This window comes from Hypomesus nipponensis, chromosome 11, assembly GCF_054491055.1.
Source record: "Hypomesus nipponensis isolate SF chromosome 11, ASM5449105v1, whole genome shotgun sequence".
Taxonomy (NCBI): domain Eukaryota; kingdom Metazoa; phylum Chordata; class Actinopteri; order Osmeriformes; family Osmeridae; genus Hypomesus; species Hypomesus nipponensis.
The window spans coordinates 276,423-298,381 of record NC_140371.1 but is presented as its reverse complement, the minus strand read 5'-3'; the positions used below and the strand labels follow the sequence as shown (position 1 = coordinate 298,381).

The window sequence follows — 21,959 nt, the reverse complement described above, 5'->3', positions numbered from 1 at the left end:
AGGGAGGTAGTGAGGGTGGAGAGGAAGACAGGCAGGGAGGTAGTGAGGGTGGAGAGGAAGACAGGCAGGGATGTAGTGAGGGTGGAGAGGAAGACAGGCAGGGAGGTAGTGAGGGTGGAGAGGAAGACAGGCAGGGAGGTAGTGAGGGTGGAGAGGAAGACAGGCAGGGAGGTAGTGAGGGTGGAGAAGAAGACAGGCAGGGAGGTAGTGAGGGTGGAGAGGAAGACAGGCAGGGAGGTAGTGAGGGTGGAGAAGAAGACAGGTAGGGAGGTACTGAGGGTGGAGAGGAAGACAGGCAGGGAGGTAGTGAGGGTGGAGAGGAAGACAGGCAGGGAGGTAGTGAGTGAGTGGAGCAGGAAAGCCAGTGCTACTGCTTTAGAGTAAATCAAAGTAAAAGAGGGGGGTGGCGGCGGGGGTGGGAGTGGGGGTGGCAGAGGGGTTTGTTCATGTGATGAGATGTGATGAGATGAGACACACTTACCTGGTGTTCTGCTTTTCATCCAGATGGGTTCATATTTCGGCTCTGCGCTGTGTGCGGTGGACCTGAATGGTGACGGCCTGTCTGACCTGCTAGTGGGGGCGCCCATGCACACCTCCCAGAGAGACGAGGGCCAGGTCACCCTATACCTGAGCCGTGCCAATGTGAGGGGGGGGGTCTGTGAGTGTGTGTTTGTGTGTGTATCTGTGTGAAGATTGGTTTGTATGTTTATTACCCAGAGAGGTTTGTTTATCTGTCGGGTGTAGTTTAACAAGAGCTGCTGTCTGTCTCTTGTTAACATGGAGCTGCTGTCTCTTGTTGACATGGAGAATCTCTGTAGCATTTGTGTATAGCTGTTACAGTGTTATCCACACACACACACCCACATCACTTATCTACAGCTTGCCATATCTTTAACACTACAACTTGTTATATCTGTAACACTACAGATTGTTATATATGTAACACTACAGCTTGTTATATCTGTAACACTACAGATTAATATATATGTAACACTACAGCTAGTTATATCCGTAACACTACAGCTTGTTATATATGTAACACTACAGACTGTTATATATGTAACACTACAGATTGTTATATATGTAACACTACAGATTGTTATATATGTAACACTACAGATTGTTATATATGTAACACTACAGATTGTTATATATGTAACACTACAGATTGTTATATATGTAACACTACAGATTGTTATATATGTAACACTACAGATTGTTATATATGTAACACTACAGATTGTTATATATGTAACACTACAGATTGTTATATATGTAACACTACAGATTGTTATATATGTAACACTACAGCTGTAGGATGTCTTAGTGTGTTGGGAGATGTGTTAGTGTGTTTGGAGATGGGTTTGTGTGTTGGGCTTTTGAAAACCCTAGCTGACCCTGGGCTCATTCTCTCTCCCAACCTCTCTCTCTCTCTGTCTCTCTCCCTCTGTCTGTCTCTCTTCTCCCTCTCCCCCCGCCCCCCCCGTGTCCAGGGGGTGATGGAGGAAGGGGGTCTACTGAATGGAGACCACGCCTACAACGCCCACTTTGGGGAATGCATTGCTGCAATAGGAGACATTGATGACGACGGATACCAAGGTCAGTCTACATCACCATGACTACCAAGGTAATTCTACATCACCATGGCTTCCGAGGTCAGTTTACAGTCTACACACTCACATACACACACACACACACACACAGGAATTTGTCATCGACATCGAACACTCACCGATGTGCTCACATAGGATACAGACAGAGATGTTTACAGAGACCCAAACCCTAACCCACTAGACACACATTAAACACACATTTGACCAGAGAGAGAGAGAGAGGGGGGGGGGTAGAGAGAAAGAAGGCTGATTTGGGTCTTGGAGTGAGAGAGGTTGTGAGGCTGGGAGGTTGAGAGGGAAAGAGGCTGTTAGGCTGTGAGGGAGAGAGGCTGGGGGACTGGAAGACTGGGAAGGAGAGAGGCTGTGAAGGAGAGAGGCTGTGAAGGAGAGAGACTGGGAGGGAGAGACTGGGAGGGAGAGGCTGTGAGGGAGAGAGGCTGTGAGGGAGAGAGGTGGGAGAGGCTGAGCGGCTGGGGGACTGGAAGACTGGGAGTTAGAGAGGCTGGGAGGCAGAGGGGCTGGGAGGGAAAGAGGCTGGAAGTGAAAGAGGCTGGGAGGATGAGATGAAAGTGTCCCTTTCCTGCTTGCTCTGCTGAAAACAGGAGCTCTGGGCAGAGATCAAGTCTTCTCTCCACACTCCCTGTCTCTCCCAACACTCCCTTGTCTCCCCCCAACAGCTCAAAACTTTAACAACGTTATTGTTCAGCTGAATTGCAGGAGTGCCTGAAATATCCTGCTGGTCAGCATTTGTTCCGTATACTGATGGTGAGGTATGTTAAACTGTTCCTTCTGCCAAGGTATTCACACTCCCTTGCAGAGATGGGGTAGAGGGACGTTGTTTTAATCCTTCTGCTGTGTTTTATGACCCAGTTTCCACCCCCTCTGAGCCCCCCAGGTCTAAAAGCTCTGACAAACACTTGAGTGTCTGTTAAGAGACTTAACAAGGTTCCCCAGCCTGCCTGGGCTGGAGCTGACAGCTTTATGGGGGTCCAAACATAGACTACAGCTATTAGTCGACTCTTCTCTCTTTCTCCTCACTCTCTCCTGCTTTCTTCCCCGATCTCACCTTTTCTTTGTCTATCTCTCTCTCACTCTTCCTTCTTTCTGTTTTTCTGTTTTCTGCCCGTCCCAGATGTTGCCATAGGAGCACCGAAGGAGGATGACTATGGAGGTGCGGTCTATATTTATCATGGTGACGCCTCGGGAATCATCACTAAATACTCCATGGTAACCACAGCCACAACCTTCAACACTAGTTGACACCAGCAGATAGCAGTTGTCACCAGTAAACACCATCAGATACCAGTAGTCACCAGTAGACACCAGCAGATACCATTAGTCACCAGTAGACACCAGCAGATACCATTAGTCACCAGTAGACACCAGCAGATACCATTAGTCACCAGTAGACACCAGCAGATACCATTAGTCACCAGTAGACACCAGCAGATACCATTAGTCACCAGTAGACACCAGCAGATACCAGTAGTCACCAGTAGACACCAGCAGATACCATTAGTCACCAGTAGACACCAGCAGATACCAGTAGTCACCAGTAGACACCAGCAGATACCATTAGTCACCAGTAGACACCAGCAGATACCATTAGTCACCAGTAGACACCAGCAGATACCAGTAGTCACCAGTAGACACCAGCAGATACCATTAGTCACCAGTAGACACCAGCAGATACCAGTAGTCACCAGTAGACACCATCAGATACCAGTAGTCACCAGTAGACACCAGCAGATACCAGTAGTCACCAGTAGTCACAAGTAGACTCCAGTGGATGCCAGTAAAAACCAGAAGATACCAATATTTACATTTAGTCATTTAGCAGACGCTCTTATACAGAGCGACTTACAGTAAGCACAAGAACATACCCCCGAGGCAAGTAGGGTGAAGTGCCTTGCCCAAGGACACAACCTCATTTGGCACGGCCGGGAATCGAACCAGCGACCAGCCACCTGACTCCCCTTTTAATATCTATCAATAGGCACAAGTAGTTAGTAGTAGTTCCCAATAAAGACCAGTAGACAACAGGATAGACCAGTCAACACTGGTATAGACCAGTAGACACTAGTATGGACCACTGGAGACCAATAGAGATTGGTAGATACCAGTATAGACCAGTAGACACTAGTATAGACCAGTAGACACCAGTATGGACTTGTGGAGAGCAATAGACAACAGTAGACACCACCAATCTGGAACAGGCAGATTACTTATTCCAGTCATCATCAACACCATGACTACCAATATCATCATTTGCTGTGTGTGTGTGTGTGTGTGCGCTCATCCTCCCAGCTGTGTGTGTGTGTGCGCTCACCCTCCCAGCTGTGTGTGTGTGTGCGCTCACCCTCCCAGCTGTGTGTGTGTGTGCGCTCATCCTCCCAGCTGTGTGTGTGTGTGCGCTCACCCTCCCAGCTGTGTGTGTGTGTGCGCTCACCCTCCCAGCTGTGTGTGTGTGTGCGCTCATCCTCCCAGCTGTGTGTGTGTGTGCGCTCACCCTCCCAGCTGTGTGTGTGTGTGCGCTCACCCTCCCAGCTGTGTGTGTGTGTGCGCTCACCCTCCCAGCTGTGTGTGTGTGTGCGCTCACCCTCCCAGCTGTGTGTGTGTGTGCGCTCACCCTCCCAGCTGTGTGTGTGTGTGCGCTCACCCTCCCAGCTGTGTGTGTGTGTGCGCTCACCCTCCCAGCTGTGTGTGTGTGTGCGCTCATCCTCCCAGCTGTGTGTGTGTGTGCGCTCACCCTCCCAGCTGTGTGTGTGTGTGCGCTCACCCTCCCAGCTGTGTGTGTGTGTGCGCTCATCCTCCCAGCTGTGTGTGTGTGTTCCCCTTCTCAGCTGTGTGTGTGTGTATGTCTCCAGAGGCTGTCTGGTCACAGTGTTCAGCCTGGTCTACAGATGTTTGGACAGTCCATCTCTGGCAGCGTGGACATGGATGGCAACGGATACCCAGGTACGGTCCAGAACACACCCAAACACACACATGCTGCACACACCAATACACACACACGCTAAACACACAAATACACACACGCGCTAAACACACAAATACACACACATGCTACACACACCCATACACACACATGCTACACACACCCATACACACACATGCTACACACACCCATACACACACATGCTACACACACCCATACACACACATGCTACACACACCCATACACACACATGCTACAGACACCCATACACACACATGCTACACACACCCATACACACACATGCTACAGACACACACGAGTAGGAAGATAGGAAAGTGGTTGGGTTGGTGTTCAAATTGAAGGATTAATGTTGGTTTTACTGATTGAGGTTTATGTCTATGTATGTGTTGCATGCATGTATAGGTGTGTAGCATGCATGTTTGTGCAGCATGCATGTATAGGTGTGTAGCATGCGTGTTTGTGCAGCTGCATATCAGAATCAGAATCGTGTTTAATCGCCAAGTAAGTGGTCACAAAGAAGGAATTAACTTTTGTAGGCAGGTGCATACAGTGAACATTTAAACATAATGAACAAAATAACCATTTAGAAAATGTACAACAAAATAAAATACTATGGCTATACAATATAATATAAAATACAGTAAACTAGAGAGGGTACAATTTCTGGGGAAATTGTAGGGTGTGCTTGCTTGCGTTGGTTGCAGGGGTCCGTATTTAAATTACATTTTACAGCTGATATTTCTGTATATTTTTCTATAAAAATGCATAGCCTACTTATTTATAAAGATTACATATATTTAAAAGCATATTTTTTTCTGCTAATTTACAACTTAAAATACTAAGAGTGAAGAAATAGTTGTCTTCTCATTTCCCCTGCAAGATGGAATGGTGATCAGCAACCATAGTTGAATCAAAGCTAATACATATGGCAGATCGGTGTAAATATTGATCTAATCTCTATGACTTAAACGTCATTGTAAGTTTTTCCCTTCTCGTGATATTTTCAGGCATTTAGCCTACTCCTATTGCATTCATTCATTAATAAAGAACCCCCTTTTGAAGCTTATTTTAACAACAACGTTACCAGCAGTAGCTATCTCAGATGGAATTGCGATTCAAATAGTAGGCCTACCATAGGCTAACTGAAAATATGCCCCCAAAAACGTAAATAAGCTTGACATTTATTTAGGGGAAAATCACTCATTCATAAACATGTCAGTGGTAGCGATCATTGTCAGTAACAAGGCAAAATGCGATATAGCCCTGCTGTGTGGAGAAGCTGCCCCGGTAAATTGTAGGCTACAACTACTACTAGACTGTCTTGGTAGCGATTGCGTTGGTTGAATTCGATTTAACGTTACTTCCGTTGTACGGTCTAGGCTGAAATGAATTATTTTCATGAACAGATTGACAAAGTTTAGGCTGTGGCAATGGAGTTCAGGTTAGTAGTCACTAGTCAGATAGTTTCACCTATTTAAATACTTTTGATTTAAGTAAGGATGAACATGTGCCGCCGTTTGACTTCCTACTAGTACTGTAAACAGTTGTGGAGATGTTTTTGTTAGCTACTAGACTAGGCTACAACTTTGCAGTGAGCTACACTGGTTTGAAACTACAGGTATCTGATTCCCGCTTGTGTCATCATTGCTGAATTAACGAAATGTTCAACAGAAATTGTAGATTATATTATTTAAGACAAATAATCAAACTCTAAAAATATAAAATTTAAAAGAAAAGGTGTTACTGTTTTTCCTTACGTTAATCTGCGCTTTGTTTTTTGCACACGGTACGAGCACAATTGGCTGCAGAACTACAAACTCTGCCATAGCCTACTTTGTCTGTGTTATTAGTCAAATGGCAAAGAAATCTGTGGTATGGCAGCATTTCATTAAAGTACATTTACAAAGTACCGGGTGACTCGAAAAACATTCAATGCAAACTCTGCCAATAACGTTTTATTTTTCATAGTTCGACATTGAATATGATGTAGCCTACCACCTGAAAAACGTAAGTTGGTCTCGCCCTACTTCGCTCATGCTAACGCCCTGGGTTGAAAAATGAATATGCCTATTATAAGAATTACATCCAAAACGAATGACATTATCTTCTCTGGCCAAGACAACAAAATCTTTCTCTGTTGCAACGTTCCCCACTCAGCTTCTACGTAAGTTCGCATGCTGCAAGTTCAGGCAGTGATAAGCACGCTCTGATGATTTGCTTGTGAAACAAACAATATTTTTTATTTGTAGTACATTGTAAGTTATACTAAATACCTTCGGCATTCGGTTACAACAGGACTGGTGATATGAGTCTTATTATTAGTAGGCTATTAGCGGCTGAATCTGCAATGTCCAGCAGCCATTGAGTCAGATCGCAAAAATGTTTGTACGTTTTTTTTTTTTTGCGTTTCAAAGTTCGATTAGTCGATTTTCAGTTGTTTTTGTCGAGTCTTGGTCGACCAAAGAAAATCCCAGTCGGGGACAGCCCTAATATGTGAGATAACAATGGTTGTGCCCTTGCCGAAGGCAAAGCACACCCAATAAAATAATACAGAAATAAATCATACTGAATATGTGTAAGTGGCAGAATGTATGAGGTAAAGTGTCTTTGTGTACCATATGTGTGTGTGGAGCATGTGTTCTAAGTGTGTGTGTGTGGGGGGAGGGGGGGGTGTTCTACGTGTGTGTGTGTGTGAGGGGGGGGGTGTTCTACGTGTGTGGTGTGGGGGGAGGGGGGGTGTTCTACGTGTGTGTGTGGGGGGAGGGGGGGGTGTTCTAGGTGTGTGTGTGGGGGGAGGGGCGGGGTGTTCTACGTGTGTGTGTGGGGGGAGGGGCGGGGTGTTCTACGTGTGTGTGTGGGGGGATGGGGGGGTGTTCTACGTGTGTGTGTGTGTGGTGTACGGTCGTTCCCATGATGTCCAGGGATCTTGTTTACAACATTACTCTCTGGACATTCCCAGCACACCACCAATTAATAAGATAAACCTACTTTCAAGAGCTCAAAGACTGAATCTATAAATGACTTACTGAATGAGGCTCAGTTACATCTACCTCCACCTGTCAGAAAGCAGCATCTCCAGTCACTCGTCCTTTGACAAGTGAACTGTGCCATTGTTGTCATCTGTGTTAGTTCTGGTTGTTTTTATTTCAAAGTGGTTCTCAGTGTTTCCCCTACAATTTTCAGGGGGGTCAGTGCACACAAATTTTGCCTCCCATTCATTTTTAGTGGAAGTCACGTGACCCGCAAGGCAGTGTGATATACCTGGCAGCGCAAACAGGTAGCCAAGCAAGAGAACCAAACCCTATTAGAGCATTTGTCGATGACCAATGTCAGTATGTTGCCAGTCAAAACTAGCTAGCACAAAACAGCTATCAGTAGCTGCAGTGGATATAGTGTACTCATCGACAGGTGATCAAGTGCTGCCAGTGGATATAGTGTACTCATCGACAGGTGATCAGGTGCTGCCAGTGGATATAGTGTACTCATCGACAGGTGATCAGGTGCTGCCAGTGGATATAGTGTACTCATCGACAGGTGATCAGGTGCTGCCAGTGGATATAGTGTACTCATCGACAGGTGATCAGGTGCTGCCAGTGGATATAGTGTACTCATCGACAGGTGATCAGGTGCTGCCAGTGGATATAGTGTACTCATCGACAGGCAAAGCATCGACAGGTGATCAGGTGTAAATAACAAGGGCACCGTTGCGCAAACTTTAGTCGCAAATGAATCAAACTTTTGAAGCAACGAGCAAGAAGCAAATTGCCTGTATGTATGAAAACAGCTTTATCTTGTGCGCATAAAAAAAAAATACATAGCCCTATTATATATATTTTGTCAAACTTTTAGGGGGGCGGGAGGTCGGGCCACTCCTCCAAAACAATGATTGGGGAATCACTGGGTTCTCCTGAGAGAAGGTCTGAATCCACATGTCTCCTCCACTCATCGTATTTCTCTCCTCCAGATCTCACCATTGGTGCGTTCATGGCTGACAGCGTGGTCCTGCTGAGGTGAGTGACCCAATGGTGGAGGACCCAGGTGCCGGCCTAGTTCTGAGAAAACCACAGCCAAACCTGTACCATAGAAGAACTGTAGCAGTACCACAGCAGAACAATAATAGAACCACAGTCCAACCATAGTAGAAACTCAGCAGAACCACAGCGGAAGAATACATCTTTATTGGTCATCATTTGATACACACACACTCATGCAGGGAGTGGCAACAACACCAACATACACACATGCACCAATGACCCTAACCCTATCCTCTCTGCTTTCATCCATCTTGCTGTCCTGGGTGCTAAGTCCAAGTGCTCGCTCCCATGTCCTGGTCAGGGTTATATATTGGGGTTATTAGCGGGGAAACCTATGTATTGCTACCAGGAACAACAATAGAACCACGGCAGAAGCAGAGCAGAACCAGTACCATGACAGAACCACAGCAAAACCAGTACTATGACTGAACCACAACAGAACCAGTACTATGAAAGAACCACAGCAGAACCACAGTCGAACAAAAGCAGAACCACAGTACAACATATCTGAATCAGAAGCACTTTAGGACTATAGTAAAGCCAAAGCAGAACCACAATTCAACCATTGTAGAACCACAGTAGCAGGGACGTTGTTAGACATAAAACTATACTGGAGCACAGGCCCCTATTCATATCCCTTTTTTTCTTTCAGGCTTTGCACACAATGCATTTCTAGGCTATAGAAACGCCCCTTGCTTAACCTACTTTACACAGTTCAGGGACACAAGTTTGATATCAGCTTTCAGGGACATCAATAGTTAATACGAGCTCGTAAATTTTTTAGCATTCATTTGAGTGCAAATACTGTTTTTTGGAGCTTCATGTAATATTGTTTAAATGTTTTAGTCAAAATAAGATGATCTATGGGCCTATCATTTAGAGACTTTATTTTAGTAATGTTTTCTTAGCCTACCTCAATTCTGACTTTTGTGCCGAGTCCGACACCTGGACTTCTGTGTGCGTGCTGCAGTGGCTATTTGGCAAGCTCAGAAGAGCGCACTGACATGGAATTCTGCGTGCATCAGTTTGTGTTTTCGGTTAAACTGCTTTAATTTTACAAGCGTTGATTGGGATAATGTGTTTTTTTTCTGGGATTTTCAATCTATATATACAATACTTGAGACTCAAACTTTACTGGGGCACAGCAGATTTATACTGGGGCACGTGCCCCAGTAAAAAGGGTGTAACGACGCCCCTGCACAGTAGAACCAGAACCACAGTAGATCCATAATAGAACTACAGTAGAATGAAGATGGGTGGTTTCAACATTGTTGTTCTGTTATACAATAGGGCTGCAACAAACGATTATTTTGATAGTAGAGAGACATTCACCCATATAGTTCTGCATTTAATTAACAAGTAACTGACTGACTGATGCAGCATTCTGCCTAATACCTCCTTTTGTATGTCATATGAATATGAAACAAAACAAGGGTGAGTGATAAGACATTTTATTTGTGTATAAAATATCATTTATTGACATTTCTCTCATAATCAAAACTGTCCCAACTCCTGTGCTAGATCTTTTTAATCTATGCCAGGGGTCCCCAAAGAGGGCCAGATAATTTTTCCTTTCTTTAATGTGAGGCCGGGTCGGACGGTAACAGAAAATTTAATTTTCCGGAGTGACTATAGTATTATTGTGGAGATTTTATTGTTGGAATGCTGCTTCAGCATTCCAAGTATTGTTCTTTGAATCTTTATTCAACTTCTTCATATTCTTCTTCTTCTTCTTCTATTTCTTCAGCGACACCTTTCAGCACCTTCAAATCTTCTGCTATTAAAACCATTCAGCTATCAAGAAATTCAGCAGTTTCAGGCTACGACTGCTCTATCTTTTCAGCTTTGTACCTCTTATGCTTGAATTAATATAAATTATTATTCATAATATTTTTTTACATGGTTTTCCAATTGAGTTTTTTTTTTTTTATCCTCTCAATCCTCTTAAACTTCTTCAACTTTCAAATCCTTCTTCTTCCTCATTCCTTCAGCTACAGCCACCATTTAAACTTTAAAATGTCGACAAAACCCTAACTACTTTTTTTAAAATCAGCTTTTTGATATCTATTTATCTTAATGAATAGATCATTTAATATCCCTAATATATCTACTTTAATATCACTGATTATGTTTCATAAGTTTTTTAAACCGTTTATGAGACTAACATGGGTGTGTAGGTGAAAGCCTAGAGTGCAGACTGAAACGCTTAGAGTGGAGGGGAGCTTCAAAATCAGTTTCAAAAAGTATTTCTAGTTTGCCAGCATTGCCACAATTTTCGCTATTTATGCTTTGTTTTTGGATCAATAGATAACTAATTTTGTGCTGGTCATAGACAGTTATCTGTGGAATCCAAAAGACTTACACATTTGCTCAGAAAGCGAGACAAAGTCCAACTCTCGCCCCAAAGAGTCCAATGCAAATCTGGTGACAAATTCGTCAGAGAAGGCAAAAATAACAAGATAAAAAAAACTGCCGGTAGAGACGTATTTCTGACCGCACAGTCATATAAAGGACATTTCTGGTTTCGGCAGAGTCTTGGTCTCGGAAAATATCTTAATTATTTGGATTGGACGTATAGTTTTACGTCTAGGTTAACTTGTTTGAGGTGTGGATTCTAGCAACATTTCTATTTCCATTCTCTGCCCTCAGAACGTTAGCAATAATAGCTGCATCATCATCGTGGCAACCACACAAACACGCCACAAACACAGGTGATTGGTATTAGCTTATTACTGCTATATCTTATGCCACTACTACAACTACTAATTCTGCAGATGCTGCTTATTTAAGCAATAAGCCCCAAGAGGCCATGGTTTACGCTGATTTTTGAACAGGTAAGGGGAGTTGTTAGGCACGACGCGAAGCAGAGTGCCGAAAACCCCCTTACCTGTTCTAAAATCAGCGTAAACGACGGACTCGCGGGGCTTATTGCTTTTCTGAAACTGTTACTACAAATATTTTATATGGTTTCATCAATAGAAACAAAATAGTTTAATAATAAACCGTCATTCTTCTGCTACTACAAAGTATACCTCTACATAAATCGTTGCCACGCAACAGCCAGATGGACATCTTTGCCGTCTTTTTCAATTTGAAATATTCGATGCGCAGTAATATGGAATGTTAAAGAATGTTATGAGGACAACCTGTGAGGTTATGCTGGATTTTACAACGACATGGAACGCGATATAGCCAATCACAATCAAGGATGGGAACAACCAGTTTTAGAAATCTCTTTAACTAACTATGCTAATGGTACTGTTTTGTGATACTACGCCACTGAGTACATTCACTTGACCATGAGAAACCAGATAGCCATTGTCGGTTTATGCCAATAATACGATTACTCCGTTTAGGCATGTGTAATGTGTAATTAGTTATGCGATTACTCAAACACGTCTACATGATTCTTTTAATCGTTGTATGCTCCACGGACAAAACTTGCACCATCATCCTTCTGCAAAAAAGTGTCGCTGTGTCTTCCTGTATGTTGTATGTTTCATTCAATCAACACATTGAATCCTACGAAGAAAGCCGAGTAAATGCACTCAATGATAGGCTACATCTGCCTGATATCACTGATATTACTATCCCAACTAATTTCTGCTGTTAAAACTATAATATTCTTGTTACAACTAGCTAGCCTACTTCTTCTTCTGTTTAACAGTTCAACTTTCAGCTTCTCCCGCATTGTAGGCTATTTAAGCTCGTAGCTTTGTTGGATGACGCAGTTCAGCTTCCACACTGCCTCTTGAAATCCAACTTTTTCTTCAAATGCTTCACAACGTTCAAACGTATTCTCACCGATGTATTTAAGCGCTTAGCTTAGTTAGATGATGCAGTTCAGCTACCACACTGCCTCTTTAGAGTGAGTCACACATTTTAAAAATTAATTTCAGCTTGCAGCTATTTTCTCGTTTCTGTATTTTCAGCCATTTAAAAGAAATAATTTCAGATTTCAGCATTCCAACATATTTTCAGCAGGAAATGCCTTTTCTAGTTATGATTTTAAATGTATTTATTATGTTAGATTCGTTTTATTATATTGTTATGCACCATACATCCGTACAAATCAAGGGATATAGGCTATAACCTATTAAAACTGCATTATTACTATTGACCTTTTTTCATATTCATTACTCACTCCCTGCTTAGGTCGCTGCCCCCGCGACCCGACCCCCGGATAAGCGGTAGATGACGACAACGACAATGTTCATTGCTATTAAAATCAAAACATTTACTTGCGTATGCATATTAATCAGTGTGAACTTTTTAAATATATATATATACAAAAAAAAAGTATCTGGTATTGTTCAGAGGGCCAGTCCAAATGCGTGGGCGTGCCGTATTGTTGCGGGACCCCTAATCTATGCAAACAGAGCTACCACTTTACTGCAATAATGTTTTTTACGTATTTTTTTTTCTTATTTTCATTCACAAATACAAATATTTAACACTAGGTGCTTTCCTACTCGAAAGTTGGAATTTCAAAGTGTCATTAAAATGGTTGTGCACTACTGTCTAACCGCTGTCTGCTGACATGTTGACACGATTTTAGTGGCCACGGCGTTAGTAGGCCTATGAGAAATATGAGAGGACACATAACTAGCCCTTTTTTTATCAACTAGTGTCGCTCGTAATGGTTTTCCTGTGTCCTCTTGTGCTGGGATGTTTCCGCTTTAAATGCTTCAACATCCCTGTTTTGCTCCCATGAAAGACATGTTCCGCCCTGCAGCACAGCAAAGCTCTGCTAGTCCGCCCTGCAGCACAGCAAATTGTTTCAGCCCTATTATACAGTATTCTACAGTATAGAGGAGTATGGTATGGCATAGTGCGATATAATGTAGTATACTGCTGCATAGTGGGATACAGTGCTGCACAATGTAATATAGTGTAAGAGAGAGGAGTATAGTGTAGGAGAGTGTAGTATAGATAGATAGACACAAACTTCATTGCTAAAAAACAATGTTGGTGGTATTCTTTGTGTAGCATTGATATCAGTAATAAGAAAACTAACCTCCTACACCCCCTGTCCTGCCCTGACTATGGCTGGCATGGTAACAGGTCTCGCCCGGTGATCACAGTGGATGTGTCCATCTTCCTCCCCGCTTCCATCAACATCACTGTCCCACAGTGCCACGAGGGAACACACCTCAACTGCTTCAATGCCACTGTGTGTCTACGCTTCAGGGGCAAGCAGCTGCCAGGACTCATAGGTAGGAACAGACGCAGCACTAACACACACAGAGGTAGTCCTGTAACAGAACTACTGAAACACACACACAGGCTTACACAGCACTGACACTCACAGACAGAGGAAGGACAGGTACACACTAGTCGGTGGGAGACTGGGTTATGAGGTAAGCCATGTCCGCACCAGATATAGCCTGCTGTAGACTACTTTAGACTGCTACAGACGGGTCTAGACTACTATAGACGGCTAGCGACAGACTGCTGTAGACTACTATAGATGGCTGGCAAAAGACTGGTGTAGATGGTGGTATAGGTTGTCATAAACTGGTACAGGCTGTTATAGATTGTTGTACACTTGTGTAGACTTGAGGTGAATGATGGAGACTGGTACACTACTATGACTGCTTTAGACTGGTTTGAACAGCTCTAGACTGCTAAAGACTGTTATATACTGATATAGACAGACAGATGTAGACTTGTAGTAACTGGTGAAGTATGATTTACACCAGTCTAGACTGCTATAGACGGGTGTGAATTGCTCTAGACTACTATACACTGGATTAGACTGCTTTAGACTAATTTAGTCTGCTACATTCATTCTTTTATAAAAAATAATTCCCCAAAGGACAATTTAGACCTCTTTACACTGGTGCAGCTGGTTTATATTGCTCTAAACTGGTATATACCTGTATAGACTGGTGTACACTGCTCTATACTGCAATAGACTGGTCAAGACTTGTATAGACTGATATTGACTGCTGTTGACTTGTGTAGAGTAGGGTATACACAGCTGTTGACTGCTATAGACTGGTGTAAACGTCTCTTGACTGCTATAGACTGATGTAAAGCCCTCTAGACTTCTATAGACTGGTGTACACTATTCTAAACTATTATTGACTGGTGTAGACTGGTCTAGACATGTATAGACATTCTACAGACATCTATAGACTGTCACATACTGGTGTAGATTAGATTAGACTGGTGTAGATTAGATTAGACTGGTGTTGATTAGACTGGTGTAGATTAGATTAGACTGGTGTAGATTATAACGTTATTCATCCCCAAGGAGAAAGTCAAATGTCACAGCAGCCCCAGTACTACAAAAAAAAGCATCACTGTAAAAACTAACGCTGTCAAACGATTAAAATATTTAATCATGATTAATCACATTAATGTCATAGTTAACTCGCGATTAATCACAATTAATCTCATTTTTATCTATTCTAAATGTCCCTTGATTTCTTTTGATACAATTATTTTTCTCATTGCAATGCTCTTATCAACATGGAAAAGTGGATCGAATAACTTGGTGCAAATTTTTTTTTAAATTGAAAACAACATTGGAATCGCCTGGCTTTGACGAGGGGGCGGAGAATTTGCATCAGCTGTATTCTTGGCAATCAAGTGGTATTTCAGACTGGAGGTGCTATGATGATATCTCAGTTCACAACGACAAAACACACAGATCACTTTGGTCCTGTCAATGGAACCATTTGACAACTTTTTAAAAGTAAATGTTCCATTCAGAATTTTGTTGGCATCCATTTTGGCGTCTCGCGCTCGCCATCCACTCAAAACGTAACGTTAGCCTACTACTGTTTAGCCGGCTCGCAAGCCCAAACAAGTGTGTGCAGCGTGCCCGTTGTTTTGTTTCCGGTCTAGCTAGATCCGGTGTGATGTTGTTGTTTTTCTAACGTCAGTAGTTGTTGCAACAGCATACGAGGAAAAACTACAACGTTTGCTAAACCCAAAAGAACGTTAATTGTGCGATAAAAAAATGTACGCCGTTAAAATGGGTTTGCGTGAACGTCGTTAATAACGCGTTAAACTGACAGCACTAGTAAAAACATAAATAAATATAGCTGCTAGTAGCAGTAGTGGATCCAAATTAATTTAAAATGCACAAAGTAGAGGGTTATACCCTCCTGATGGAGGAATCTTAAAACCCGGCAGCATCCTAAATATTATATTTTACCTGGGATCAAACCTTCAACCCTTTGGATACAAGTCCACATCCCTGCCAACTGAGCTATGGACACTGCTGCTTAGATTGAAGTTCTCCTGACAACTAGCAATGTTAGCATTATTAGCAAGGGTCAGATTTGGCCCATTTTCGCACCGCTCTAATTTTGTCTTCATTTAACAGGGTTAGGGTTCATTTTGCACAGTACTTCAGAGTGATGTCATCCTGAAGCCAGTTAAGTTTGAAAAAGTCTTCAGACAGTTTTGATTTATGGGGTGGAAATGCCATTACTTTGAAAATTGAAAATTGGGGCGTGGTTTGTAGTGCCACCTATTGGCAAATGTAACTATTTGTGGCATGGTACATAATCAAGGACTGTAATTTCAATGTGCAAAATTTGAAAACGTTTTACAAAGGAAATCTTGAGTTATTGGCTATTAAAAGCTACATGAAAAATAAGAAGATTACTAACAAAAACAATAGGAGTCCTCCTGACAGAGTAATCCTAATTAAAGTAATACAATTATACACAGCAATAATACAAGTATACACAGTGATCATACAAGTATATACTGCAAAAATACACAGCGATAATTAGAACTGGGCGATAAATCAATAAAAAAATATATTGAAGTAATGACTTCCCTCAATAAAGATATCGTAACATTAATTCATTTTCAATAATATTGATAATGTCGATAGAAAATCATTAGGAACAGCAGTCCATTTCATTTCTGTGATGCAGCAGGAAGTTGCAGAGAAACGGTAGCCTACGTGCGCTCACTAAAATATACTGAGCACCTCAAGTGGAGTAGCTAATGTTAACTGCGGAAAATGAGTAGGCAAGGGACAGTGTTGGGAAAGTTCACTTTCTACATGAACTAGTTCAGTTCACAAATTTTAAAGTTAACTAGTTCAGTTTTGTAGTTCATAATTCAAAACTTTAAACTAAGTTCACAGGTCCAAAATATGAATTAGTTCAGTTCTTTTTTCAATATGTTACGAACTATCATTTTTCAGACTTATTTCCACAGCCCATATAGAACCACAGACAGCATTTATTTTACTAGTTTAACGCTGAAACTGTGTCAGATCTCTTCTTCATATCCAATTTTTAATTCTTATCCAACCAGGATTAACATTTGCATCAAAGGGACAGACTTCCCACATTTGCTCTATCTCTGCAATACCACTCTCGGCCTCTACAAAACTTCTTCGGCCTCTCTCTCACACTTGCCAGGCATAGACAGTAGAAGAAAGCACACAAAGCGACTGACTGGTTGGGAAAATCTGGATACAGGACTGTTGATGGTAGGGATGGGCGATAACAATAATTTTCTTTTCCATCAGATACCAAGTACTTTCAAGACCAGAATCGTCGATATCGATACCGATACTTCTATGATTTTTTTGGGGGGAGTAATTTTATAATGCATTCTGAAAGCCATTGTTATGAATATTAAATAAACCGCAATAGACATTACTGTCTGTGTTGCCTCCTCTGCTCGCGTCAACTGTACTTTGTCATACTCTTTAGGGTGTTTAACTTTTCGATGCTTTTGTCATGTTTGTGGTATTGCCACAATGGCGTATCGTTTTTTGACAAATGTCACATGAAGCTTCATCGTTGTTAACTGGAGTGAAAGAACTCCAGATTATGGTTCTTTTTCTTTCAGTCATGACCGCAGCGATGCACTCGAATATGCGCAGAGTGTGCTTTCACTGAGTGAGAGCGTGGTGCGCTGCCGCTGATGTACTCATGATAAGCACAGACACAGCGGAAGAAAAAATAATTCCCATTGACTTTCTTATTTAAGTACACGGCATACTACTATTATAAAAATATTCTAAAATCACTTGAAGAAATCCCAGGTAGGATCGATATTTCAAATTGAGAATTGATCCTTTTGATACAATGCCAGTATCGAAAATATCGATACGATCGACCCGCCCATCCTTAGGTTAACGGTGTGTTTTTCGCCTTGAAGTTTCTAGAAATCTGACACCTTAATGTTGAACGAGTTCATGAACTTTCGTTCAATAAAAATGGTTTGTCTTTTTCACTTATATGGAAGTGGTTTGGCTTTTTGAAGTCCGACAAAGAGAAGAGCAATGTTTGGTGCAAATTGTGTAGTAAACAAACAGGTGGCTACCAAGTCTGGGATTACGACAAACTGCAAATGTGGACTTCTCCACAGGTCTACAAATGCCTTTGTAAGCAGAGGTTTGTTAAAACGTTTGGTAACCACGACAAAGTGTTTGCAGACCTGTCAAAGTCCATATTTGGTTTCTTATATACTACAACAATACGTGGGAACATCCCAAATCAAACACAACGAATCTGGAGCAGTTACTTGACCCCAGGTACGTGCTCCCTGGCTGAAAACATTTCTCTCACACCACATTGCCTAAACTTTATACAGAGTGTAGGGAAAAAGTAGAGGAAGACACTTATTTTGCTACTACTACGGATCTGTGGTGTATCGTGTTAATTATCGTTATCGAATGGAAAAATAAATATCGATATCGATCATTTTTTACCCATATCGCCCAGCCCTAGCGATAATACAAGGATTCACATTAAATTCATAGTATAACCAAGAACAGTATTTTAAAAAGAAGCATGATGTATCTCCTTCATGACACTGGCTCAAGGATGCACCCAGTACTCAAACTTAGTGGACTGTCAGGAAGGACCAGAAAACCTTGCATTTTGTTGAGCCCCGTGGCAAAAGAAGTCCTTGAATGAAAGTGTTCTTATGCTCAGCCAGAATCTAGTCTAGTGGGTGTGCAGGGTTGTCCATAATGGCCCCCATTCTCCTCTCTGCCACCTCTTTGACATGCTGGCCCCGTAAACAGAGCCTGCACTCTTAATCTATTTGTCCTTAACAATTTGTAGAATTGTCAAGACAGTTATAAACTGGTGTAGACTGATATTGACTGGTGTAGACTTGTATGCAAGGGTGTAGACTGATTGACTGGTCTAGATTGGTAAAACTGCTGTGGATTGATATTGACTGGTCTAGATTGGTGTAGACACGTCTAAACAGCTGTAGACTGGTGTCGACTGGTCTTGACTGGTGTAGACTGGTCTGGACACCTGTTGACTGGTGTAGACAGCTATAGACTGGTGTTTACTGGTCTTGACTGGTGTAAACTGGTCCGTACTCCTGTAGACTGGCCTAAACTGGTGTTGACTGGTCTAGAATGGTTTTGAATGCTTTGAGGGAACCCGGGTTTGGTCACGCTCAGCCATAAGGCGTAGGCAGGTCGTAGCCAATAGCAACAGGCATTGTTCATCCAGTTAGTACAAGCAGTGTGCAGCCAGGCAGTGGGTGTGGTGTTGTGTGTGGGAGAAGTTCTGGCCTGGACTGTTCTGAAGTGTGTAGGTGTGGTCAAGGATGCCCCAGGGGAGCTGTGTGTGTATGTGTCTGTGTATGCGGCTCATGGAAAGTGCAACACCTAAGGTGGGGACAGGCTGATGTCATGGCAACCACTCTGTACTTCTATGTGAGGTGGGGAAGAGTGTATGTGAGATGGGGAAGTGTGTGTGCGTGTGTGAGCGTGTCTGTCCAACCCACCCAGTGTAATACTGTGAGGTCATCACTTAAAATGAGACTGGTTCTTTGTGTGTATGTTAAACATGGCCTCCTTCTCCTCCCCCTTTCCTAATCTTCCCCCTCCTCCTCCCCCTCCTCTCCTCATCTACCCTCCTCTCATCCTTCCCCTCTTCCCCTCTGCTCCCCCACCTACTTCCCCCCTCCTCCCCTCTGCTCCCCCTCCTACTTCCCCCTCCTCCCCTCTGCTCCCCCTCCTACTTCCCCCTCCACCCCTCTGCTCCCCCTCCTCCTTCTCCCCTCTGCTCCCCCACCTCCTTCCACCATCCCCTCTCCTCTTTCCCCCTCTTCCCCTCTGCTCCCTCTCCTCCTCCCCCCCTCCGCTCCTACTGCAGAGCTGCAGTACACCCTGACAGCAGATGCAGCGAGGCGCCAGAGGAGCCAAGCCTCCAGAGTGTACTTCTCCCAGGCTGGGTCCCAGATCAGCTCCTTAAGCCGGCTGCAGCATCTGAGCATTGACACACAGGAGTGCCAGCAGTACACCGCCTACGTCAAGGTAAGAAACTCACCTTAGCTGAAAACCTACCTGAGCCCTACACCTACCTGAGCTGTACACCTACCTGAGCCCCACACCTACCTGAGCCCTACACCTACCTGAGCCCTACACCTACCTGAGCCCTACACCTACCTGAGCCCTACACCTACCTGAGCTGTACACCTACCTGAGCCCCACACCTACCTGAGCCCTACACCTACCTGAGCCCTACACCTACCTGAGCCCTACACCTACCTGACCCCACACCTACCTGACCCCACACCTACCTGACCCCACACCTACCTGAGCCCTACACCTACCTGAGCTGTACACCTACCTGAGCCCCACACCTACCTGCCCTACACCTACCTGAGCCCCACACCTACCTGAGCCCTACACCTACCTGAGCTGTACACCTACCTGAGCCCTACACCTACCTGAGCCCCACACCTACCTGAGCCCTACACCTACCTGAGCCCTACACCTACCTGAGCCCTACACCTACCTGAGCCCCACACCTACCTGAGCCCTACACCTACCTGAGCCCCACACCTACCTGAGCCCTACACCTACCTGAGCCCTACACCTACCTGAGCCCTACACCTACCTGAGCTGTACACCTCAGCTCCAAACCCCCAGTTTGGAGTCTCCCAGACCTCCTACGGCACTGAGCTCTAACTGAGGGGTGCCTCTTCCCTCTCTTATAGTGGAGGTCAAAGGTGAACCCAGGGTCAGTCACGGATCATAAAACCTCTCTGTGGTTCATTAAAGAGTGTGTGTGTGGGTAGGGGATAATTTAGGGCAGAGCTGGAGGGATAGACAAGGGAGGTGGGGGGGGGAGACTTGGGGGGAGGTTAGGGGTGGGCTGGGTAGGAGGTTGAATGGGAGTGTAGACAGTCACTCATGGAGGGTTAGAATGTGAAGTATGATAATGACTCCTAACCCCATCAGAAAAACCCATCAGTTTGTTAAACTTTACTTTGGGAGGGGAGGAGCCTCCCCCCCATTAGCCTGGCATCTTTCCTCTCCTTTACTCTCCTCTCCTCCCCTCTCCCCCCATTAGCCTGGAATATTTCCCCTCCTCTCCTCCCCTCTCCCCTCCACCCCTCTGCTCTCCTCACCTCTCCCCTCCTATTCTCTCCTTTTTACTCCTCTCCTTACCTTTCTTCTACTGTACTCTACTCTATTCCCCTCACCTCTCCTCTACTTTACTCTATTCTACTCTTTCCTCTACTCTCTGACAGATGGACCAGACAAACACAAAAAAACAGTAACTGAGCTTGTTTCCTCTAGTTGGCCTACCTACCTGCCACCTTGTATTATCACAGACCACAAAGTCAAGAGAAACCGTTACTGTGTGTGTGTACAGCAATAGAATCCCTATAATCAGAGCAGACTAGGTCCTGGTCTGGGAGAATAGACCCAGAGCCCATCATTTATCTGGCTCCAGTACCCCCCCTCCCCCCTCCAGCTCTCCCACTGCTCTACAGGAATGCTAATGGAAACCAGCTGGTGCCTTCCCCAACCCCCATACCCCTAACCCTCCCAGCCCCAGTCCCCCAGCTCCCAGTCCCCTAATCTCCCAGCCCCCTAACCTCCCAGTCCCCTAACCTCCCAGCCCTCTAACCTCCCAGCCCCCTAATCTCCCAGTCCCCTAATCCCCCAGCCCCCTAACCTCCCAGTGCCCTAATCCCCCAGCCCCTTAACCTCCCAGTCCCCTAATCCCCCAGCCCCCTAACCTCCCAGCCCCCTAACCCCCCAGTCCCCTAACCTCCCAGCCCCCTAACCTCCCAGCCCCCTAACCCTCCAGCCCCCTAACCTCCCAGTCCCCTAACCTCTCAGCCTCCCAACCCCCCAGCCCCCTAACCCCCCAGCTCCCAGCCCCCTAACCCCCCAGTCCCCTAACCCCCCAGTCCCCTAACCTCCCAGCCCCTAACCTCCACAAACCATCTCTCCTCTATTTCTAAACCTAACATTCTCTCCCTTAACCCCAACCATCTCTCCTATAACTGTTAGGCTGCTATTTCTGTGATCAGGTCACAACGGGTGCCAGACTGGTCTGAAAGGGGTAGGAATACTTGTAGTAGTAGTAACAGCAGAAGTAG

General features: G+C 44.2%; 1 protein-coding gene across 1 annotated transcript in view; it reads left to right on the top strand.

Annotated features, from left to right (window-relative positions):
* The window catches only part of itga9 (integrin, alpha 9), a 78,906-nt gene that overhangs the window by 12,818 nt on the left and 44,129 nt on the right, over positions 1-21,959 (top strand). The window contains exons 9-15 of the mRNA XM_084710059.1: positions 505-642; positions 1,494-1,599; positions 2,746-2,840; positions 4,481-4,571; positions 8,537-8,582; positions 13,671-13,822; positions 19,715-19,875. Of these exons, the coding sequence (XP_084566185.1) occupies positions 505-642; positions 1,494-1,599; positions 2,746-2,840; positions 4,481-4,571; positions 8,537-8,582; positions 13,671-13,822; positions 19,715-19,875 (789 nt within the window). The remainder of the gene's footprint in view (positions 1-504; positions 643-1,493; positions 1,600-2,745; positions 2,841-4,480; positions 4,572-8,536; positions 8,583-13,670; positions 13,823-19,714; positions 19,876-21,959) is intronic.